At 40.4% G+C, this 19,990-nt stretch overlaps 1 protein-coding gene across 1 annotated transcript in view; it reads left to right on the forward strand.

Annotated features, from left to right (window-relative positions):
- The window catches only part of LOC122812137 (shiftless antiviral inhibitor of ribosomal frameshifting protein homolog), a 773,241-nt gene that overhangs the window by 414,531 nt on the left and 338,720 nt on the right, over positions 1–19,990 (forward strand). Inside the window, exon 5 of the mRNA XM_044084441.1 lies at positions 11,740–11,832. Within this exon, the coding sequence (XP_043940376.1) occupies positions 11,740–11,832 (93 nt within the window). The remainder of the gene's footprint in view (positions 1–11,739; positions 11,833–19,990) is intronic.

Below are 19,990 nucleotides of genomic sequence, written 5' to 3' on the forward strand. Positions count from 1 at the left end.
GTCGAGGATAACAATAGTTGGAGTTGCAGTCATAAAGGATCTCATTAATTAAATGAGGGGGAGTAGCTGAGCAGAGAGTGTTGGAGAGAAGTGTGAAGTCTTAGTCTGGGTTGGTACAGGGGCATATCCAGTGTGACTTGAGGTGACTTATAAGTTTATGTTTAAATATGGTTGGAGAAGATTCTTTGGTAATGTCAGTAGGTAGTGAGTTCCAGTTTTTACTGACAGAGTTGGTGAAGAGGGAGTCGCCTGCAGCATGGTTGGATTTGGTTGTAAGTACTAGGAGTTTGGTGGATGAGCATAGTGGGCGATTGTTATTGTAGGGGCAGATTATGTTTCTTAGGGCTGGGGTAGTGTCCGGTTGGTGGAGGATTTTATGGGCGACTTTGAGTTGGTTGAGCTGTAGGAGGTGGGGTGGTTCCAACCAGCCCAGGAGTTTCAGGTTCTGGCAATGGTGGGTACGGTAGGGTGAGTCAGTAGCAAATCTGGTGATTTGGTTGTAGCATGAAGACAGTTTTTTAAGATTGGTTTTATTCAGGTGGGAGAATAGAGGAGAGGCATAGAGAAGGGTAGATAGGAGATGGGAGCAGGCAATTATTATTCTAGCTTGCGGGGTGAGGTATGCTTTGATCCTGAACAGACTACCAAGTTTTTTATTGGTAGTTTTTATCGTTTGATTAATGTGTGCATCAAATCTGAGGTTGCAGTCGATCATGACACCCAATAGTTTAGTTTGGGTAACTGGGGTGATGATGGTACCATTATTAGCTGTTATATTGAACAGAGGTGAGGTGGTCCTGTGTGTTGGGGTAAAGAGAAGTAGTTTAGTTTTATTGGGATTTAGTATTAGGCGTTGGTTTAGCAGCCAGTTTTCTACCTTGTTGAAGGTGCTTTGTGTTATTTTGGTAAGTTCGGCTGGGGTGGAGGCAGTGCAGATGAAGGTCGATTCATCTGTATATTGAATGCAGGTAGCCTCTGGTATGGCTGTGCTAAGTTCATTTATAAAGATGGAGAACAAAAGGGGACCTAGTATTGAGCCTTGGGGTACTCCTAGTCTGATGGAGAGGTGTGAGGAGAGTTTACCCTCCCACAGTACAGCCTGTTTACTGCATTGTAGGTAGGACTCAAACCATTGGAGGGCCAGTTTGTTTAAGTTGTTGGCCTCCAGGCTGTTCATTAGCATTTTGTGGTCCACCATGTCAAAGGCCTTGGACAGGTCTAGGAAGAGAGCAGAGGACAGTACGTTGTTGTTACGATTTTGATTTATAGTGTCTGAGAAAGAGAGAAGGGCTGTAGTGGTACTGTGATTGGGCCTAAAGCCATGTTGTGATTTGGATAAAAGTTTGTTTTGTGTGAGATATTTCATGAGTTGAATATGTATACACTTCTCCATGTTCTTAGCTAGTGGAGACAAGATGGCTATGGGCCTGTAGTTAGACAGTTCAGTGGAACTGCCCCCTTTGTGAAGTGGTATGACATGTGAGATTTTCCATATGTCAGGGATTATGGCTTCTGATATGGATCAGTTAATAAGGATGGAGATGGGGTATGCAATTGCTTCTGCAGCTTTTTGTAAGTAGTCAGCTGGGAGGAGGTCAGCAGCCAGGGTGGTTGGTCTTAGTTTCCTAAGTAGGGTTTTGATGAGTTGAGTAGGGACTGGTTGGAGGCTAAAGGAAGTTGTAGTTTTGGAAATGGTTGTGCTAGGATTGGAACCAGTGGGTGAGAGTTGGTTAGCTAAAGTTTGGATGGTTTCGGTGAAGAAGGTGTTAAAGGAGTTGGCAATATCTTTGGGGGAGCTTTGATTAGCGACAGATGGTTTTGGGGTGGTGGTTTGTCCTGGGTGGAGGAGTCTTTTTATTCCCATCCAGAATTTCTGAGGTTTAGTTTTGTGAACCTGTTGTAGGCGGTGGTAGTATTCTTTTTTGTCTGAGGTTACTGATTTTTTTGCATCATTTCTTAGTTGCCTAAATAACAGTTGGTCAGGTAGGGCTTTATTAGTTCGGTAGGTGTCCCATGCTTTATTTCTTAATGCAAGTTTTGCCCTAGTTTCTTTAGTGAGCCAAGCTGTGGTATTGACCTTGATTCTACTAGTGCGGTTAGGAGCATGAAGGTCGAGAATAGCCAGAAATCTGGAGTTGAAGTAACTGACTGCTTCATCTAGTGGAAGTTTTTTTAGGGCAGACCAGTTGCAAGACTTTAGTTCATTTTTAAATTTTTGGGGGTTAAAGTTTTTATTACTTCTTATAGTTTTATATGTGGGTTGATGATGGTAATTAACCTTTAGTTTAAGTATATATGTGAGGCAGTGATCACTTAGATCATCTGGTGTAGTGCCTGACATATACTGATGTGGAGAGTTATTGATGAGTATCCAGTCTAGGGTACTAGCTTTGTCGTGTGATTTGTTTTGCCTAGTGGGTGTGGTTATGGTTTGGGTAAATCCTTGGAGGTTTACATGAATTGCTGGGGATTGAGAAGAGCAGGTTTTCCAGTCAATGTTGAAGTCCCCGAGGATTATGGTTTCCTGTGGCTGGTTGTTGTTGAGCCAGGTTAGGAACTCCTCGAGGGTGTCTGTGTTCTTCCCTGGGGGTATGTAGGCACAGATAATGTTTATGCTTTTATGGTTGTTAATGTGTAGTTTTGTGGTAATGATCTCAGCATTGTTGAATAGAGGGGGTTGGGGGTTGGCTATGGTGACAGATAAGGTGGATTTATAGAGTATTGCTACCCCTCCGCCCTTTTTTTGGGGTGCGATCAAATCTATGCATGTTATACCCAGGTGGCAGGACTTCATTATCCTTAGTGGTAGGTTTTAGCCATGTTTCAGTGAGGCAGAGTATATCAGGTGAATAAACTGCCAGGAGGGCATGTAGGTGCTGAATTTTGTTGTTTACGCTCCTTATATTCAGGTGGCAGGCCAGCAAGGAGTCTGGGGGTCTATGTGTGGGGTCTATATTGGTTGGGGAGTTGGTGGAGAGAAAAAAGTTAGCAGTAGTATTTGGACCTGGGTTGGGGTGGATGTCACCGTCCATGGTGAGGTTGTTTTTTAGCCTCATTATAAGTTTCCAGATCCTAAGTAGAGTACTATGATAGTACCTAGGTTTGGAGTAGTTGTATCTAGGCCTGATAGGAACATAATTGAATGAGGTGGGCGTCTGGGAGGGGAGGGGTTGAGGGATGTTGTCAGTGGGTAAGGGGGATGAGGTCCTGAATCTGGGATAGTAAAAGCCTAGGTATTCTGTGTTCTCATAGGTTGTGAGTAGGAGTGGGTAGATTAGCAGGGATGACAAAATGGTTAGTAATAGAGGTGTGTAGATAGCCATAGTAGTTGGATTAAGATTTTGGTACTAGTATGTGAGTAGTAGGGGGTGGAGGGACTAGTATTGTCAGAAGGGATAGGTTGGGATTCTAGCACAGGTTATAGGGGATTGGTTGAAGAGGGGTTTGGGAGTGGCCAGGGAGGTATAAATTAAGGAATAGTAGGGGCGGGTGGGATTTTGTTGTTAAAAATCCCTTTAGCCTATACTCGTCACTGACTGTAACCAGTGAACTTTACCCTCAGTAACATCAACAAAGAGATAACATAGAAATGTATTAATTGGCTTTAATGGACCTATCTAATGCATACAGAGGTATGTCCATTAAAATTTGTCAGTGCAGCTCATACTATCTCTACAGTGCCATCACCAAAGGGTACTGTAAATTTATTTAGGCTGTGTTTTATAAAAAGATTATGATGCTTTTTGTTAAATTATGATCAAAATATATAATGAGTGATGAGAGAAATACAGAGCAGCACTTATTGCAACATTTGCCACAGTGCAGGTACTGACACTTAACTCAACATATGTTACTATGCAGGTATGAGAGTAAGTAATACACATAATCATTAATGCAGTAGTTACCTTTGCTGCACTGACAGGTATCCATGCACCAGTATTTGCAATCTGAATGTTTCAGTACCGTAATATGTAGCAGACTCGCCTTTGTTATAGAAGGCTGTGGGTTCTATTCTCACCCCAGGTATTTGGATTGATTTTCCAGTACTGACACTGCAGTGCAGCATGGTGAAGTCTTGCATGTCTGACTGAGCTGTCCTTTGGATGAGATATTAAACCGAGGTCTCATCTGCCTAAGAAGGTTGTAGCTCAGGTGGATGTAAAAGATCCCAGAGCACCTATTTAAAAGACTAGGGTAAGTTCCTCAGGGCCATGGTCATATTCCTCCTAATCAGTATAAACATGACCTTGAGTTTCCCCTGAAAGGTTGCCATTAGCCTAGAGGGGGTAACCCAGTCAACAAAGCATAAACAATAGGAATGAATTAGTCCCTTTGGATCGCATCATTTCAATTTAACTTTCATCCTGTTTTGTATGCAGTTGCAATCTTAGTCTTGAAAAGTACTCCATCAGATATGGACATCCTTCTGGATACTCCATCAGATATGGAATCCTTCTGGATACTCCATCAGATATAGACATTGGTCTGGATTCTAGCTTCCACTGTTCAACATCCTTCTGGATACTCCATCAGATATGGACATCGGTCTGGATTCTAGCTTCCACTGTTCAACATCCTTTTGGATACTCCATCAGATATGGGCATCGGTCTGGATTCTAGCTTCCACTGTTCTCTCCAAAGCTCTGTCATGCATAGCAGCAGATGCAGATCACTCTCAGTTAGCCCATTTTCCACATAAACTGTCAGAGAAGCTGTCACAGTAGTCACCAACAAGCTGACAACACTTGTCACTTATTCTCTGCATAATAGCAGAGAAATGGGAAATGACAAGCTCACATTTTTGTTCCGCTACATCATTATCTCTTCCACATCAGTACTTCACAGTTGAAGAAAAAGCGTGCCCTCATCCAATATCTATATGCTACAATTGACCTCCTCTCCATATCTGAATACCTTTCTCATAATAACAAAGAACTGCTAACTGAAAAAAAAGACAAGCATACATTATTAATATTTACATATCAACATGTTTACTTTTTTGAACATTCAAAACAGATGTTTTTCAGTGTTGATTTTTTGTGTGCATGAAGTATAAATGTTATGCTGGTATGAACTCCCCTCCACGCTTCTTACCAAAATCACAATTTTATCCATTTTGTGTATTTAATGGCCATTTAATATTATATAATTCCTCTTCACATCTTCATTACTACTTATACCGCTGACATGAAAATAAAGCTCTTACCAGGTTTTTCAGCTTGCATTTAACCTGCAAATTGTATTCACCATATAAAATCATACTCAAACTTAAATTCTTTAAATAACTTCCAGTTCATATTTGATCTGTATTGTCCCAGAATTCATTGACTTTCTTATAACTTCAGAACAAATGTTATATTGTTTCCTCTACTGTGTTGAATGACAGATTATCTCTTCAGTCATTTCATATAACACATAACTGACCGACGAAAGAAAAGGAGAGCAACTACAGTGTCCTGGTCAAAGTTATACCAGTCTATATAAATACCTCCTTGAGCCTTCTATGATAAAAAAGCCATTGACCAAATGGAAATGATCTGGTCAACAAAAAATAAATAAATAATGAAATAAAAATTGAAAAAATAAAGCTTAGCTTGTCTGAACAAGTACTTGGTGGAAGCTTGGTGGTGTACACTGTTTGGCGAAAGTGTCATAGAGGGGAAGGCAGTGTGGTAACTTGTACATCTGATAGAGCCCACAACCAAAACAGGTAAGATGAAAAGGCATTTTCTTCAATGCGGTAGTGCCGGAAAAAGTAAAAAAAAATAAAGAAAATGATGTCTGCGATTTGAGAAAATGACGTCATCTCTCTAGATAATGAGTGCAGCTTCTAAGGACAGTTGAACCGACAGTCACTCTAATAATCAGTCAAAATAATCTCTCAGCTGTGCTTAAACAGGTGACCATTACTTAACGAATTATATCAAATGTGAACAGAAGTTCATGCCCTCAGAATATTCTATGTATGTCTTCCGGAAGATGAGCCATGTTATATATATGTTTGACATTGTATGCAACATGTTTTCCTGTCACGTTATGCTGTATTCACATCGCCAAGTAATTAAACTTGCATATTCATGCTTTGTTTTGTATGTGGTGTTGCAGAGTAGCAGAATTCAAGGATGATCAGATGAGGGGAATTTACAGGGGTTATTTTCAAAACTTTGTACAAGAGTCCACCTAGGGTTGAACCAGATATGCTATATAAATATGTTCTGGTGCCGCATAATTTTATAAGAAAAATGTAAACTCAATGTATCCTGTTTTCACAGAAAAGAAAGGCTTGTGGCTCAGTAACACCTGGAGAACCTTTTCAAAGTAACTTCTTACAACTTCAGAGAACAAATTTAATACATGCATAAAGTGCAATTAATAACTATGCAGTTTAACAAGTCTAATTATAAAATAGTAATGTGGAAAATGTTGTGAAATGTGGTAGCATCTCTAGATTCTAACAAAATGGCATGGCAAAATCATAAAATAAAAAGACAACGGGCAGCTACCCAGCCACAAGCACTCCCGTGATGCAAATAATAAACAGTAAATGTGCAAACAAAGCACAGGGGCACGCCAAAGCTGAAAGGAATCCTCCACATAAACAGAATGTCTTCAAATAAATCCACAGAGATAAAGTCAATATAAACTCCAAACATTTAATTAGTATAAAATAAAAAGCTGGCAAGAGCTTTCACCCTCATGGGCTTCTTCAGACCAATACAAATTCATTTAAAAGTTCCACATATATATGCATGCATTCATAAATGACATCATTTCCTGTGTAGGTTGTTAATTAACTAATTCATCATAGTTATTATAGTATATATAAAACTACTAACAAACTAATGTAAAAGTCAATATAATATACAATAAAAAATATATATGTATATATTTAAAAAAGTTATAAACATAATTAATATATAAAGAATATATAATAGTAAACTCATTTTTTAAAAGCAATAAATATAAAAACATACTTGGGAGTTACTTAAACTTTTAATTTTCTCCCCTTCAACATGGGTCTCATAGGGACTTTATCATTAAGTACCGGTTTCCTATCAGCCGTTAACCTTATAATCCATTTAACTTCACACTGCTCCGTATAGTTTCTCACATCCCCACCCCTCTGACTAGGTGTGTTGACTTGCATGATCAAAAACTTAAATGTATGTTGGTCTGATGTCTCAATAACATGTTTTGACAGGGCATTTTTATTAGATCTAATACGAATATTATAAAGGTGTTCCCTTATTCTTTCTTTCAATCTCCTGTCAGTTTTGCCAACATAAAATACTGGGCATGATACACAGCTAGCTAGATAAACAACATGTTTAGAGTCACAAGTTGCTCTGGCTTTAAAATCAAAACACTGTAAACTAAGGGGGTGTGTGAAACAAGCATTAGTATCTATATAGTTGCAAAAATTATTACATGGTGTGGTACAGCAGTGTGTAGGTTGGATCATAGGGTTGGTAATGTCTCCAGGATAACATAAAAGTCTATGAAGATTCATCCTATTGGCGTGCTCCTGTGCTTTGTTTGCGAATTCCTTTCAGCTTTGGCGTGCTCCTGTGCTTTGTTTGCGAATTCCTTTCAGCTTTGGTGTGCTCCTGTGCTTTGTTTGCGAATTCCTTTCAGCTTTGGCATTCTCTTGAGCTTTGTTTGCACATTTACTGTTTATTATTTGTATCATGGGAGTGCTTGTTCCTGGGTAGCTGCCCTTGTATTTTTATTTTTTGTCTACTTCGCTAGTTACCCAGGTGACATGGCTGAACAGAGGCTGCTATCGACTGAGCTGCCTTATAATCCAGATAACATCTTGAACCCGGTACGGAACCTGAATAGGTTCCAAGACTGTATTTCTGGCCATGAGAATCCACTCACGGCATATGAAGTGGCGTGCAATGGTACGGAGGAAGTGTTAACGGATGGTGAGCTGAATGGCTTGTCTGAATTACTTGAACGTTTGGAAACAGACTTTTTAAAACTGAAAAGAGTGCAGGTTCAGTGACAGCATTTTGAAGTCAGTCTGAACAGGAAAATCATACTGAGGGGTCTAAGGATCCTTAAGATGCCAACTACAGGTACTATTTATCCAGAGTTATTATATAGATGGCAGCAAATTAACATTGCACTAGTTTACGCTATATGTCTCTCTTGAATGAATTTTATACACTTGAAGAGGTTGCCTTACACGACCGGATTAAAGAGCAACAACAGCTCATTTTTTCTAAATATCCTATGCCTGTTGTAGACAAGCTCTTGAACGATTGTTGGACAATGTTTTTCTGTTCGAGAAAAGGTTACTCGAACAGAAAGGAAGTAAGATACAGAGGGACACGGTCGATTTTAAGAATGGCCATGTCTTTGCCTGGCCTTGGACTGACAATAGACGGTATGGATGAGGGAGACTGGCCAGCAATGCTATGAACACTATTGCTAATGATGTTACAAATATTATTTCTGCTACTAGTGTTGAATGTAACTCTAGCTCGAACTTGAATGGAGCAGAGCTTTTACCTGTTTCTAAGAAAAATGTTGGTATTGGAACTACTGCTATTGTACATAATGAGAATGCTGCTGTTGCCAATATTCCTGACTTATATACATTTATAGAACAGGTTGATAGTGTTAATGGGCAGACAGTACTGCTAGTTTTAATGCCAACAATACTTTAGAAACTACTGATTCTGTTATTAACCACTCTAGTAGGTCAGATGTTGACCATTCAGTGAAGAGAAAGATATTTAGTAACTCTAATAATAAGGATAATGTTGAATGTAATGGTCCAACCCCTTTCCCTATCAGCGTCTTCTGCAGGGGTGGCAGGAACAGGTCAATGAGTAGAGGGAAACAGAAGCACAAGGTTTCAGGAGAGGAACACATTGGTCCCACAATCAAGAAAATGTGGGAGAGGGTGACATCTCATTAGTATGGAATATTTCCAATAGGTCACTATCTCATGATGAATAAAGGCCTTACTTTTATACCCTCTATGAAGAGTGACCTTACTGACACAGTCGTGGATTTGAAACTATTTAGTAGGAATGTACAGTTAAAACTTGACTTTGGGAATCACCTACCACATAGTGAGGGACCCTCTCTTAAGAAACCTAGCACATATATTCCTAATTTACATCCGTTAGTTGATGCCTTCTCGAAACTTGTGGAGGAAGACCCTCATAGCTACAGTAATGAAAATAAGAATAGGAGATGGTATGGGAATCTGAATGCCAGGTTAAGAACAGCTTTAAATAAACTTAGGAATGACCCTACCATTGTTATTAGGCGTGCGGACAAAGGAGGACCAGTAGTCGTTATGGATAGGGAGAAGTACTATGCTAGTATGATTGATATGTTGAGTGACCATCAGTTTTATTCTGTTATACATGTCAAAGAAGTGGAAAATTGTATCTTAAGTATTTCAAGACTAAATCTTTCCCTTCGTAATATGATTAATGAAGACCAAGATAAATTCTTACAAGTTGAACATCCCCTTATACCTACGATACAAGGTTTGCCAAAGGTTCATAAGGACCCTGTGAATCCCTCTATGAGACCCATAGTGTCTGGTCGGGGTTGGGTAACAGAACCGCCGTCACTATACCTAGAGTATTGTTTAAGACCCATAGTGAGTAGTTACAAACATATTTTAAAGGATACTAAACTGTTCCTACTAATGCTATATGAAAGAATGGCTACATTGCCACCAGATTTATGATATTGGCTTGTAACACTGGACATATAGTCCTTGTTTACAGTCTTTCCAAATGCTGAAGGTGTGGAATGTATATGTAGATGTTTAGGAACATGTGCTAACCAGTCTTTGCTCCAAATTGATGTATTATGTTTGCTTTTCTGGTTGTTCCCAAGGATAATATCTTTGTTTTTGACAAGGTAACCTATATACAGAAAGATGGCGTGGCTATGGGCACCTCATGTGCCGATAGCTACACCAACTTGTAATGGCCGATTGGGAGCAAAATAAATTATTTAATTTAGCTAGTTTTAAAGAACATGTGATTTTATGTGTTTGTTTTATAGATGACCTCTTTCTTATATGTACAGGTAATGGAAAGGAATTAGAGAATTTCTATAATGAGAGTAATACACTTACTTCATATCTTAAATTTACAATAAATAAGTCATTGACTTTTGTACCTTACTTGGATGTATATATAGAAAGATTGGCCAATGGCTTACTAAATACGGACGCCCATAGAAAACCATGCCATAGGAATGCACTGTTACATAGGAATAGTATGCATCCTAGTTTTGTGTTTAGAAATGTAATAAAGGACAGGCCATGCGAGCATCATACCTCAACCCCAGTGATGAGGCATTTCAGGGTGAATTATTCAATTTACAGAACCGGTTACTGAATAGATCCTATAGACTGAGAGAGGTCCTGCAAGGTTTTGAGGGGGTAGATATACTGAGACAGGACAGAACGTTACCGTACTTTATGGATAGAGCTCATGTGCAGAGTATTGCAGGTGATAGCTTCACTGACGTATTTTTACGTGCTATGGAAATTAAAAGAGTTCTTTATTATACACAGGATGTTAATAATATTAAAGATATATTTTTTAAACATTGGGATATTCTTACTGTGGATCCATGCATTAGAGATATAGTGGGAGTTAGACCACATTTTACATATAAAAATAGGATGAATCTTCACAGACTTTTATGTTATCCTGGAGACATTACCAACCCTATGATCCAACCTACACTCTGCTGTACCACACCATGTAATAGCTACAATTTTTGCAACTATATAGAGACTAGTGCTTGTTTCACACACACCCTTAGTTTACAGTGTTTTGATTTTAAAACCAGAGCAACTTGTGACTCTAAACATGTTGTTTATCTAGCTAGCTGTGTATCATGCCCAGTATTTTATGTTGGCAAAACTGACAGGAGATTGAAAGAAAGAATAAGGGAACACCTTTATAATATTCGTATTAGATCTAATAAAAATGCCCTGTCAAAACATGTTATTGAGACATCAGACCAACAAACATTTAAGTTTTTGATCATGCAAGTCAACACACCTAGTCAGAGGGGTGGGGATGTGAGAAACTATACGGAGCAGTGTGAAGTTAAATGGATTATAAGGTTAAGGGCTAACAGGAAACCGGGACTTAATGATAAAATCCCTATGAGACCCATGTTGAAGGGGAGAAAATTAAAAGTTTAAGTAGCTCCCAAGTATGTTTTTATATTTATTGCTTTTAAAAAATGAATTTACTATTATATATTCTTTATATAGTAATTATTAATTATGTTTATAACTTTTTTAAATATATGCATATATTTTTTATTGTATATTATATTGACTTTTACATTAGTTTGTTAGTAGTTTTATATATTATTTATATATACTATAATGACTAGGATGAATTAGTTAATTAACAACATACACAGGAAATGATGTCATTTATGAAGGTGTACATATATATATATATATATATATATATATATATATATATATATATATATATATGTGGAACTTTTAAATGAATTTGTATTGGTCTGAAGAAGCCCATGAGGGTGAAAGCTCTTGCCAGCTTTTTATTTTATACTAATTAAACGTTTGGAGTTTATATTGACTTTATCTCCATGGATGTATTTGAAGACATTCTGTTAATGTGGAGAATTCCTTTCAGCTTTGGCGTGCTCCCTGTGCTTTGTTTGCACATTTATGGAAAATCATCACATACCATTTTTGCCTTTCAGAGCAGTAATGAAGGTGACCAAGCTGAAGAAAATGAACACGAGGATGTGGAGGAGGAAGAAGAAGAAGAAGAAGCACATGGAAACATTGAACTGGTATTTGTTATCACTGTCCTTCTGTTCTGATACATTGAAACTTAAATCACATAAAAGGAAAATGATTGTACAATGTAGGCCAAGTGTTGGCTTACAGTGGAATTTATTAGCACTGAAGAACTTGCAGAATAGTGCTCCATCAAGACTTAAGCATTTAATAAAATAATATATGGTAAAAAGATGTAGAGCCTTCGCAAAGTTATAATACAAGTTGCTCCATGTTTTCATTTCATCAGGTAGTAAACATTCACTTTAATAAAAGGAAAAATTAATTTAAACCTTGACACGCACTTGTGCATTTTCTTCCCTAAAACTGTATAAACACTGTCGTTATGCATCAAAGAACACATATGATAGAACAGGTAAGTAAAAGCACAGGAGCTGTCAAGTACTGTGTTTAAAATGATCTATGTCATTTATTAAAAAGCAGTGGAGTTAATCAAACAAACTTCAGTACTTCATCGCAGACTTGCTCAGTGAATCCTTTTCACCAATAAAAAAATGATCATGATCACAAGAAACAGCTGTCACCAAGAAAAGAAACTACAGGACTAGGAATGTTATTATGTCTGGGGGGAAAGCTACACCACACACCTCCTATAAAAAGAAAGATATATATACTTATATCAGCAGATACACACTCACTCACTCGTGTGAACCTTCTCTGAGGTTGCTGTGTACTAGACAAGCATGAAAACCTGTACTCTGTTGTATACATATATTGTACGCTATCTTTTATAAAAAAGGCAGCTCATAAACTATCTAAAATATCTCTACAAGTAGCCATGATAATCCCTATTCTGAACATTTGGTGGTTTGCCCTTTGGTCATATGTTTGGGTTCCAGGTGTTGGAGACTGTGAGCTGTGATCTTTAAGGAAACCATGATGACATTTTTAAACAACCAGAATGCCACATTAAATTAAAACATACTGCTACCTTTTTTCATCCATTTTGTGTTCTCTACCTCCCCATCTACTCCAGTTCATCTCAGTGTTCCCCCTGAGGGCTGGAACTGCACCAGTGTCAGTTTTGGAAGGGGAAGTGCTTCACAGTGGAGTAGCTGGCAGTGTCTCAAACCTTGTTTGGCAAGATGGGGAATTTTTTGTATGGCTAAAGCTATTAATACCATGTGTATCATCACACATAGTATTAATTAACTCTAGTCACTTTCATTGCCAAATTCCTCGTGGCAATCTGCTGCACAATTATAGGCACCAAAGACATGTCCTTTAAACAAGCCTGCAAACTCTGTCTTCAAATGGGCATGTCATGTTACAAGTGTTGTCTGACCTGATTATCATCAGCAAATTTCTTTTTCTTGTTCCTGTCTTAAGGATGTTATTTTTTTCAGAGATGCAGTCAGTATACCAGCCATTCTATATTTCACTTAATAGGTTCATACATTCATTGGTTAGTACTAGGCTATCTGCAGCTGTGAGCCATTTAAACCCTAGCAAAATTTTCCAACCCATATGGTGTTTCAATTACCTTTACCCCTTTACCTCTTCATAGACTAGATTCTGATTACACACAGTGATAATAACTGGGATGATACCACAGATATTTATAAGGACCCATGTATGATGTATAACATTTAGTAGCTGCATCTGTTACTCGGTAGAGTATGAAGCAGCCCTGGGGTACATTTCCTATTTACCATCCATAGATCTATGTTATGTTTGAAGGAAGACAGCAATGAGGTTTGTTTTACTTGGATGGGAAGTCTGTTCCACATTACTGGTATCCACTGCAAAATCTTCCTGTCTGTCCACACCATTCTGCTGGTGTTGCAGAAGAGGATTGGCTCCCTGAATTGAATATTTCTAGTGTTTGATTTGCTGATGTGCAGAAGGTTCTATCAGGGCTGGGTCAGAGCATGCCTTATGTGCCACATGCAGTCTATGAAAAACTGAGTATAGCAGTAGGGTTTTGTGACTATCCATGTATAGCAAATAGTTTTTGCTGAGTATCTATTTTGTAAAGTATCTCTGTAGGTGTTCCAACTGCTGCATGTGTCTCAACAGATATATGCAAAAGGGGGTCTTATACTGAATAGAGGGGGACAATGACATCCCTGCACCTAGAAGCAATCTCCTTGTTAATAAGTTGTGCAATACAGAAGGACTTCTTCACCACAATGGACACATATTGGTTGAAAGTTAGGTAGCTGTCCGCAAACATTTCCAAACCCCAAACAATTTGGCCAGTTCTTAGGGGTGTATTCTCAATGTGGTTGCTTCCTAGGGGAGCCGACTTACTAAAGGATATGATGATGCATTTTTTGGCATTTAGCTTTAGTCCATGATTCTGGCACTCATTATTTATTTGGGACAAGCCCTCCTGCAGGACTGGAAAGACTTTTGAGGATTCTATAACTGCACCCAACTTGCAGTCATCTGCAAACTTAGTCAGACAGAGTCCTTTAGTATTGGCTTTAACTTTGGGGAAGGCTTTGGCCTGGTAGGGGTAAGTGATAAGCACTGATGTTCATCGTGTTACCCTACTGCAGTCATCACACTTGGGTTATCATGTCGTCAGGCGGTCCCGCAGTCAGCCGGAATTCCAAAGTCTTGGTCCGGCGTTGGTTGCTGTCACCTCTTCCCTGACGTCAGTGCACCAGGGGTATATATAATGCAACCAACACCATTTTCTTCAGTCTTTCTTGCCACATGGTGCCCGAAGCAGAAGCAGTTCGCAAGTGCCGGTCGGCCGACTCCTGAGATTTTCGAATTCGAATTTCAGACCGAAGTCTTGTATAAAGCTAAGTACCCTGTTGGGGAAACTTTTCTTGCCTCAGACCTATGTCAGAAAAAGTTAACAATTGTATTTCTTGTGGGAAGCAAATACCTCATAAGGATTTTCATTCTTATTGCATACCTTGCCTAGACCCAGACCACGACGTCAGTACTTGTCAGTTTTGTGGTAGGTTTAATAAGCGTACTATTAAAAGACGTTTTGATTTCGCACGACACTACTTCGGTAGGAAATTTAACTACACCATGCCTTCGGAGCAACCGACTACCGGCGTGCACAAAAAACGCAAGGATAAGGGCAGACAGCCCAGGCCTAAGCCAGATTCCGAGGCCTCGGCTGATCCGGTCTCCGGTTCTCCGGTCCTCAGTGAGGCTCCGACACAGCCCCTGACTACCACAGATCTGGAACCTGAGACCACAACGGAAATTTTGGCGGAATACACCAGGCCGAAGCAGCCATTTAGTTCAGGCCCTTCTGACGACATTGTTGCAAAAGACGTTGGTGCTTCAGAAATGCCATCGGTTTCTGAAGGCTTTTTCAGACCGACGACTCTCACCATTAAAACGTTTTCTAAGACGGACTCCTATTAAATCTAAAAGGACTGCACTTCAGTCTCCTGTTCAAGGCCCCATGCCTGAGAAACAGATGCTCAAAATGGCTGAAGATTTGATTTCTTTAATCAGGGGTTACCAGCCCCCTCCTGACAAAAGGCCTAGACAAGAGAAAGATTATGCATCCTCTGAACAAGTGTCCATTTATTCAGACTCCTCTGAGGACCAAGATTACTCCTTCTCTCCTTATGAAGATTCTGATGCTGAGGACTCTATTGCCTCAGCTTCTCCTCCTGAAGACTACTCCTTTGGGGAAACTTTACACACTATGAGGGAACATTTTCACTGGGAAGGTCAGGACTACTCTGACTCGAAGAAAAGGCTCAGAGAGTTTCTTTTACTCCTCCAACACAGACCACTTGCCATCCCACCAGTTTTGGACATTGTGGATGATGTTTACTTAGAATCCAGTTTGAACCCAGACTCTCTACCTCCTGCTCTGGCTAAGCCTGACAGATACTACAGAGTGCCTGATTCCCACAAATTTCTTTACAAAAGCCCTGTAGCTGACCCAGAGACTATCTCCCAGGGTCCCAAGGGGGCTAAGGCTTCTATGGCTAAAAACCCAGTACCTTCTGAGAGGGATTCCAGAGCACTAGACAGGTGGGGGAAAAAGGTTTACACCTCAGCCACACTAGCTATGAGGGCACTGAATTGCCAATTTCACAAGCTTAAGTATCAGCAATTCCTAATCTCTCAGTTAAAGCAAAGAATAACCACTCTCCCTCAACAATCTGAATTGAAAGAAGTACAGGATCTGTTGCATGCCACTGAGCAGGTGGGCAAACATACCTTACAATGTGGGTTTGATTCTTTGGAGGCCTCCTGCAGAGCAGCTGTCACTGGGTCTGTTATACGTAGGCATGCTTGGTTAAAGGAACAAACTCTGCCTGATCATGTTAAAGCAAAACTACTAGATGCTCCCTTACAGCAGGATGTTCTTTTTGGAGTTAAAGCAGAAGATGTCTTAAAGAAAATGGAGGATAAGGCAAAATCTATGCAGACAGTCAAAGATTTCCTACAGGTACAACCCCCTCGCTTCAGCAGAAACTGGCCAACAAAAAATTGGTCCTTTCCATCTACTGACAGACCACAGAGGGGTAAATACAGACGCCCAAGGGGCAGAGGACAACCACAAGCCCAGTATAAACCTCGCCAATGGGGAACTACAACACAGGAGGGAGGAGAAGACAGGTCCCAATCCACCAGAAGGCAAACTCAGTGACTTGCACCTCATCTGGCTAAGCAATACTCTCTTGGCAGCCCCCTTGGGGGGAAAACTCGCACTTTTTGCAGACAACTGGCACATTGTCACAAAGGACAAATGGGTCCTAGACATAATTTTACGAGGATACAGATTCCATTTTCACACCTTGCCAATGAAAAGAGGAATGCCAAACCTGCCACAAAATCAATGGGCAGAGGCACAAAAGCAAATTACAGCTCTCATGGACATGAGAGCCATTCAACTGGTACCTACTCGAGAGCAACGCCAAGGATTTTACTCAAGACTCTTTCTAGTGCCCAGAAAGGACAATGCCTGGAGACCGATTCTGGACCTTTCAATTCTAAACACTTACTTACAAGTACCCAAATTCAAGATGCTAACACTACAGCAGATACTTCCCATGTTGGGCAAGGAAGCATGGCTAGTAACATTGGACCTCAAGGAGGCATACCTGCATGTCCCTATCAGACAAAGTTGCAGAAGATACCTCCGTTTCATTGCAGGTTCAACCCATTACCAATTCTCTGCACTGCCCTTTGGCTTATCTACTGCACCCAGAGTCTTCACAAAATGCCTGGCACCAGTAATTGCATACTGCAGACAAAGAGGAATTCAAATATATCCATACCTGGACGACTGCCTCATCCAAGCAGAAAGCAAAGACATTCTCTTACATCATCTGGCCTTTGTAAAGCATCTACTAAACTGCCTGGGGTACACAGTAAATGAAAAGAAGTCAAAACTAGTACCCTCACAAAATATGACATTCCTGGGTGCCAGCTTGAATACAACGGCCCAGAAGGCTTATCTTACGCCAGACAAGCAACTACAACTGACTCCATATTTCAAGACAATGGCAACAAAGACCCAATTAACTGCAAGCAAAACTCTGCAGGCTTTGGGCTTCATGGCATCTTGCATACTAATAATACCATTTGCAAAGCTGCATATGAGGAAATTACAGTGGTACCTAAAAAGCTTATAGTCTCAACACAGCCAAAGCTTGGACACAATGATATCTCTCATTCCCTGCCTACAACAGGAATTTCTGTGGTGGTCACAGGCATGTCACCTCAACAAGGGTCAGCCTTTCACCTTGCCCCCAGCCAGGCAAACTATCATAACAGATGCTTCAGATTATGCCTGGGGGGCTCACATGGCAGGACAATGCGTTCAAGGCCTATGGACTGCATATCAAAGAAATCTGCACATAAATCAAAAAGAGATGCTAGCTGTACAGAAAGCTCTGACAGCCTTCAAGGATCTATTACATCCAGGACAACTTGCAATAAAGACAGACAACACCACAGTAATGTGGTACATAAACAAACAAGGGGGTACACATTCCTACCCTCTATGCAGGCAAGCAATGATCTTATGGAATACAGCTCTGGCTTACCAAGTTCAGTTACAAGCTCAATTCCTGCCAGGACAGAAGAACACATTGGCAGACGACCTCAGCAGAAACATCAAGGATCCCACAAGTGGAAACTAGATCCACAAATATTTGCAATGATAACTCAAAAATGGGGCCTTCCAGACATAGACCTGTTTGCCAGTCCTCAAAACTATCAACTAACAAAATTTTGTACAAGGACATTTCACCATCAAGCTTGGAAAGTGGACGCACTCTCTTTCAGTTGGAAAAACCTGACAATATATGCCTTCCCTCCATTGCCTCTCCTCACAAAGGTTCTTCTGAAAGTCAAAAAGGAGAGACCACAACTGATTCTCATAGCCCCAAACTGGCCACGCCAGCACTGGTACCCGCTATTGAGAAATATGGCTAACAGCCCACCATGGATATTGGCACAAATTCCCCATTTGCTCACACAACAAAACAATCAGATTCTTCACAGCCAGCTCAAAACTTTAAATCTGGCTGCATGGCAAATCATCTAAACATCCAACCAGCACCTCTTTCACAAGCAGTTCTGGATGTTATTCTGGAAGCTAGGAGGCCCAGCACCAGGAAGGCTTATTCGGACAAATGCAAAAGGTTTTGCGCCTGGAACCAAGCTAAAGGCCAAGACACAATTCAGCCTCACATGCCTCAGATTCTACAGTATTTAGCTGAGATGTTGCACAAAGGACTTTCTTTTTCCTCCATTAAAATCCATGCTTCAGCTATTTCAGCCCACTACAACATGGATCCACCTTTATTTTCACATCCTCTTCTAAGGCAGTTCCTCAGAGGGGCAAAAAACATTAGACCACCCAGGAGAGCTCCTACACCAACATGGGACCTCAATTTTGTTCTGGAAAAACTAACGCTACCTCCCTTTGAACCAGCTTTCTCTGCAGATCTTCAGTTCCTATCATGGAAGACTGCCCTACTGCTAGCAATAACTTCAGCTAGAAGAGTCTCAGAGCTACAGGCACTAATGGCAGTGGAACCTTTCCTCATTTTTCATCAAGACAGAGTTTCTCTACAAACTAATCCTTCCTTTATGCCTAAGGTGGTTTCCAGTGTGGCATTAAATCAAACCATCCACTTACCCACCTTCTTCCCAAATCCACAGAACAAAGGTGAGAGACTCCTGCATTCCTTGGACATTCACAGGCAACTTCGTTACTACTTGGACAAAATTAAGGCTTTCAGAAAAATCTGACCAGCTCTTTGTATCCTATGCTGCAGCTTCTCAAGGGAAGGCTATATCAAAGCAAACCATTTCTAAATGGATAGGTTATTGCATACGTTTCTGCTATACCCATCATGGGAAACCAGTTCCTACTACCATTAGGTCCCACTCTACCAGGGCAACAGCTACTTCTACAGCCTTTCTCAGGGGGGTTCCAACCAAGGAGATTTTAGAAGCTGCAACTTGGAGTTCAGTACGCACCTTTACCAAACACTATCATTTACCTCTTTACCCTAAGACCAGGGTGGGCTTCGCCACTGCAGTTCTGCAGAGCCTTATAGCCTCCACTATCCCTCTATGATACCTCCCCCCTTCCTTAGCTTTGGGATTCAACCCAAGTGTAATGACTGCAGCAGGGTAGCATGATGAGCATAGTACAGTTTTGTACCTACCGTAAATGTAGATGTTTGAGTGTTCACCCTGCTGCAGTCCAGGTTACCCTCCCTCCATCCCCTCTGATCTACTGGCTAAGTCTCTTCAATACCTTACTGATGTATTTGCTTATAGCTGAAGGGGTTTTGTGTTTGTGCAGAGGTTACTCCATTTGGTACTAATTTTTGACCACCTTTTTGGGGGCACCTGACATCTGGGGCAAGAAAAACTGAAGAAAATGGCGTCGGTTGCATTATATATACCCCTGGCGCACTGACGTCAGGGAAGAGGTGACAGCAACCGATGCCAGACCAAGACTTTGGAATTCCGGCCGACTGCGGGACCGCCTGATGACAGGATAACCCAAGTGTGATGACTGCAGCAGGGTGAACACTCGAACATCTACATTTATGGTAGGTACAAAACTGTACTTTTTGCCTTCATCCATCGTGTTGGTAACTCTTTCAAGTAAGTGCACAAAGATGAATTAGTATTACCTGCCTTTGAAGAATCTGAGCTGAGACAGATTCATTGTTTGTAGGTTCCCTA

Source organism: Protopterus annectens, chromosome 9.part0 (assembly GCF_019279795.1).
Source record: "Protopterus annectens isolate FY-2018-M chromosome 9.part0, PAN1.0, whole genome shotgun sequence".
NCBI lineage: Eukaryota > Metazoa > Chordata > Ceratodontiformes > Protopteridae > Protopterus > Protopterus annectens.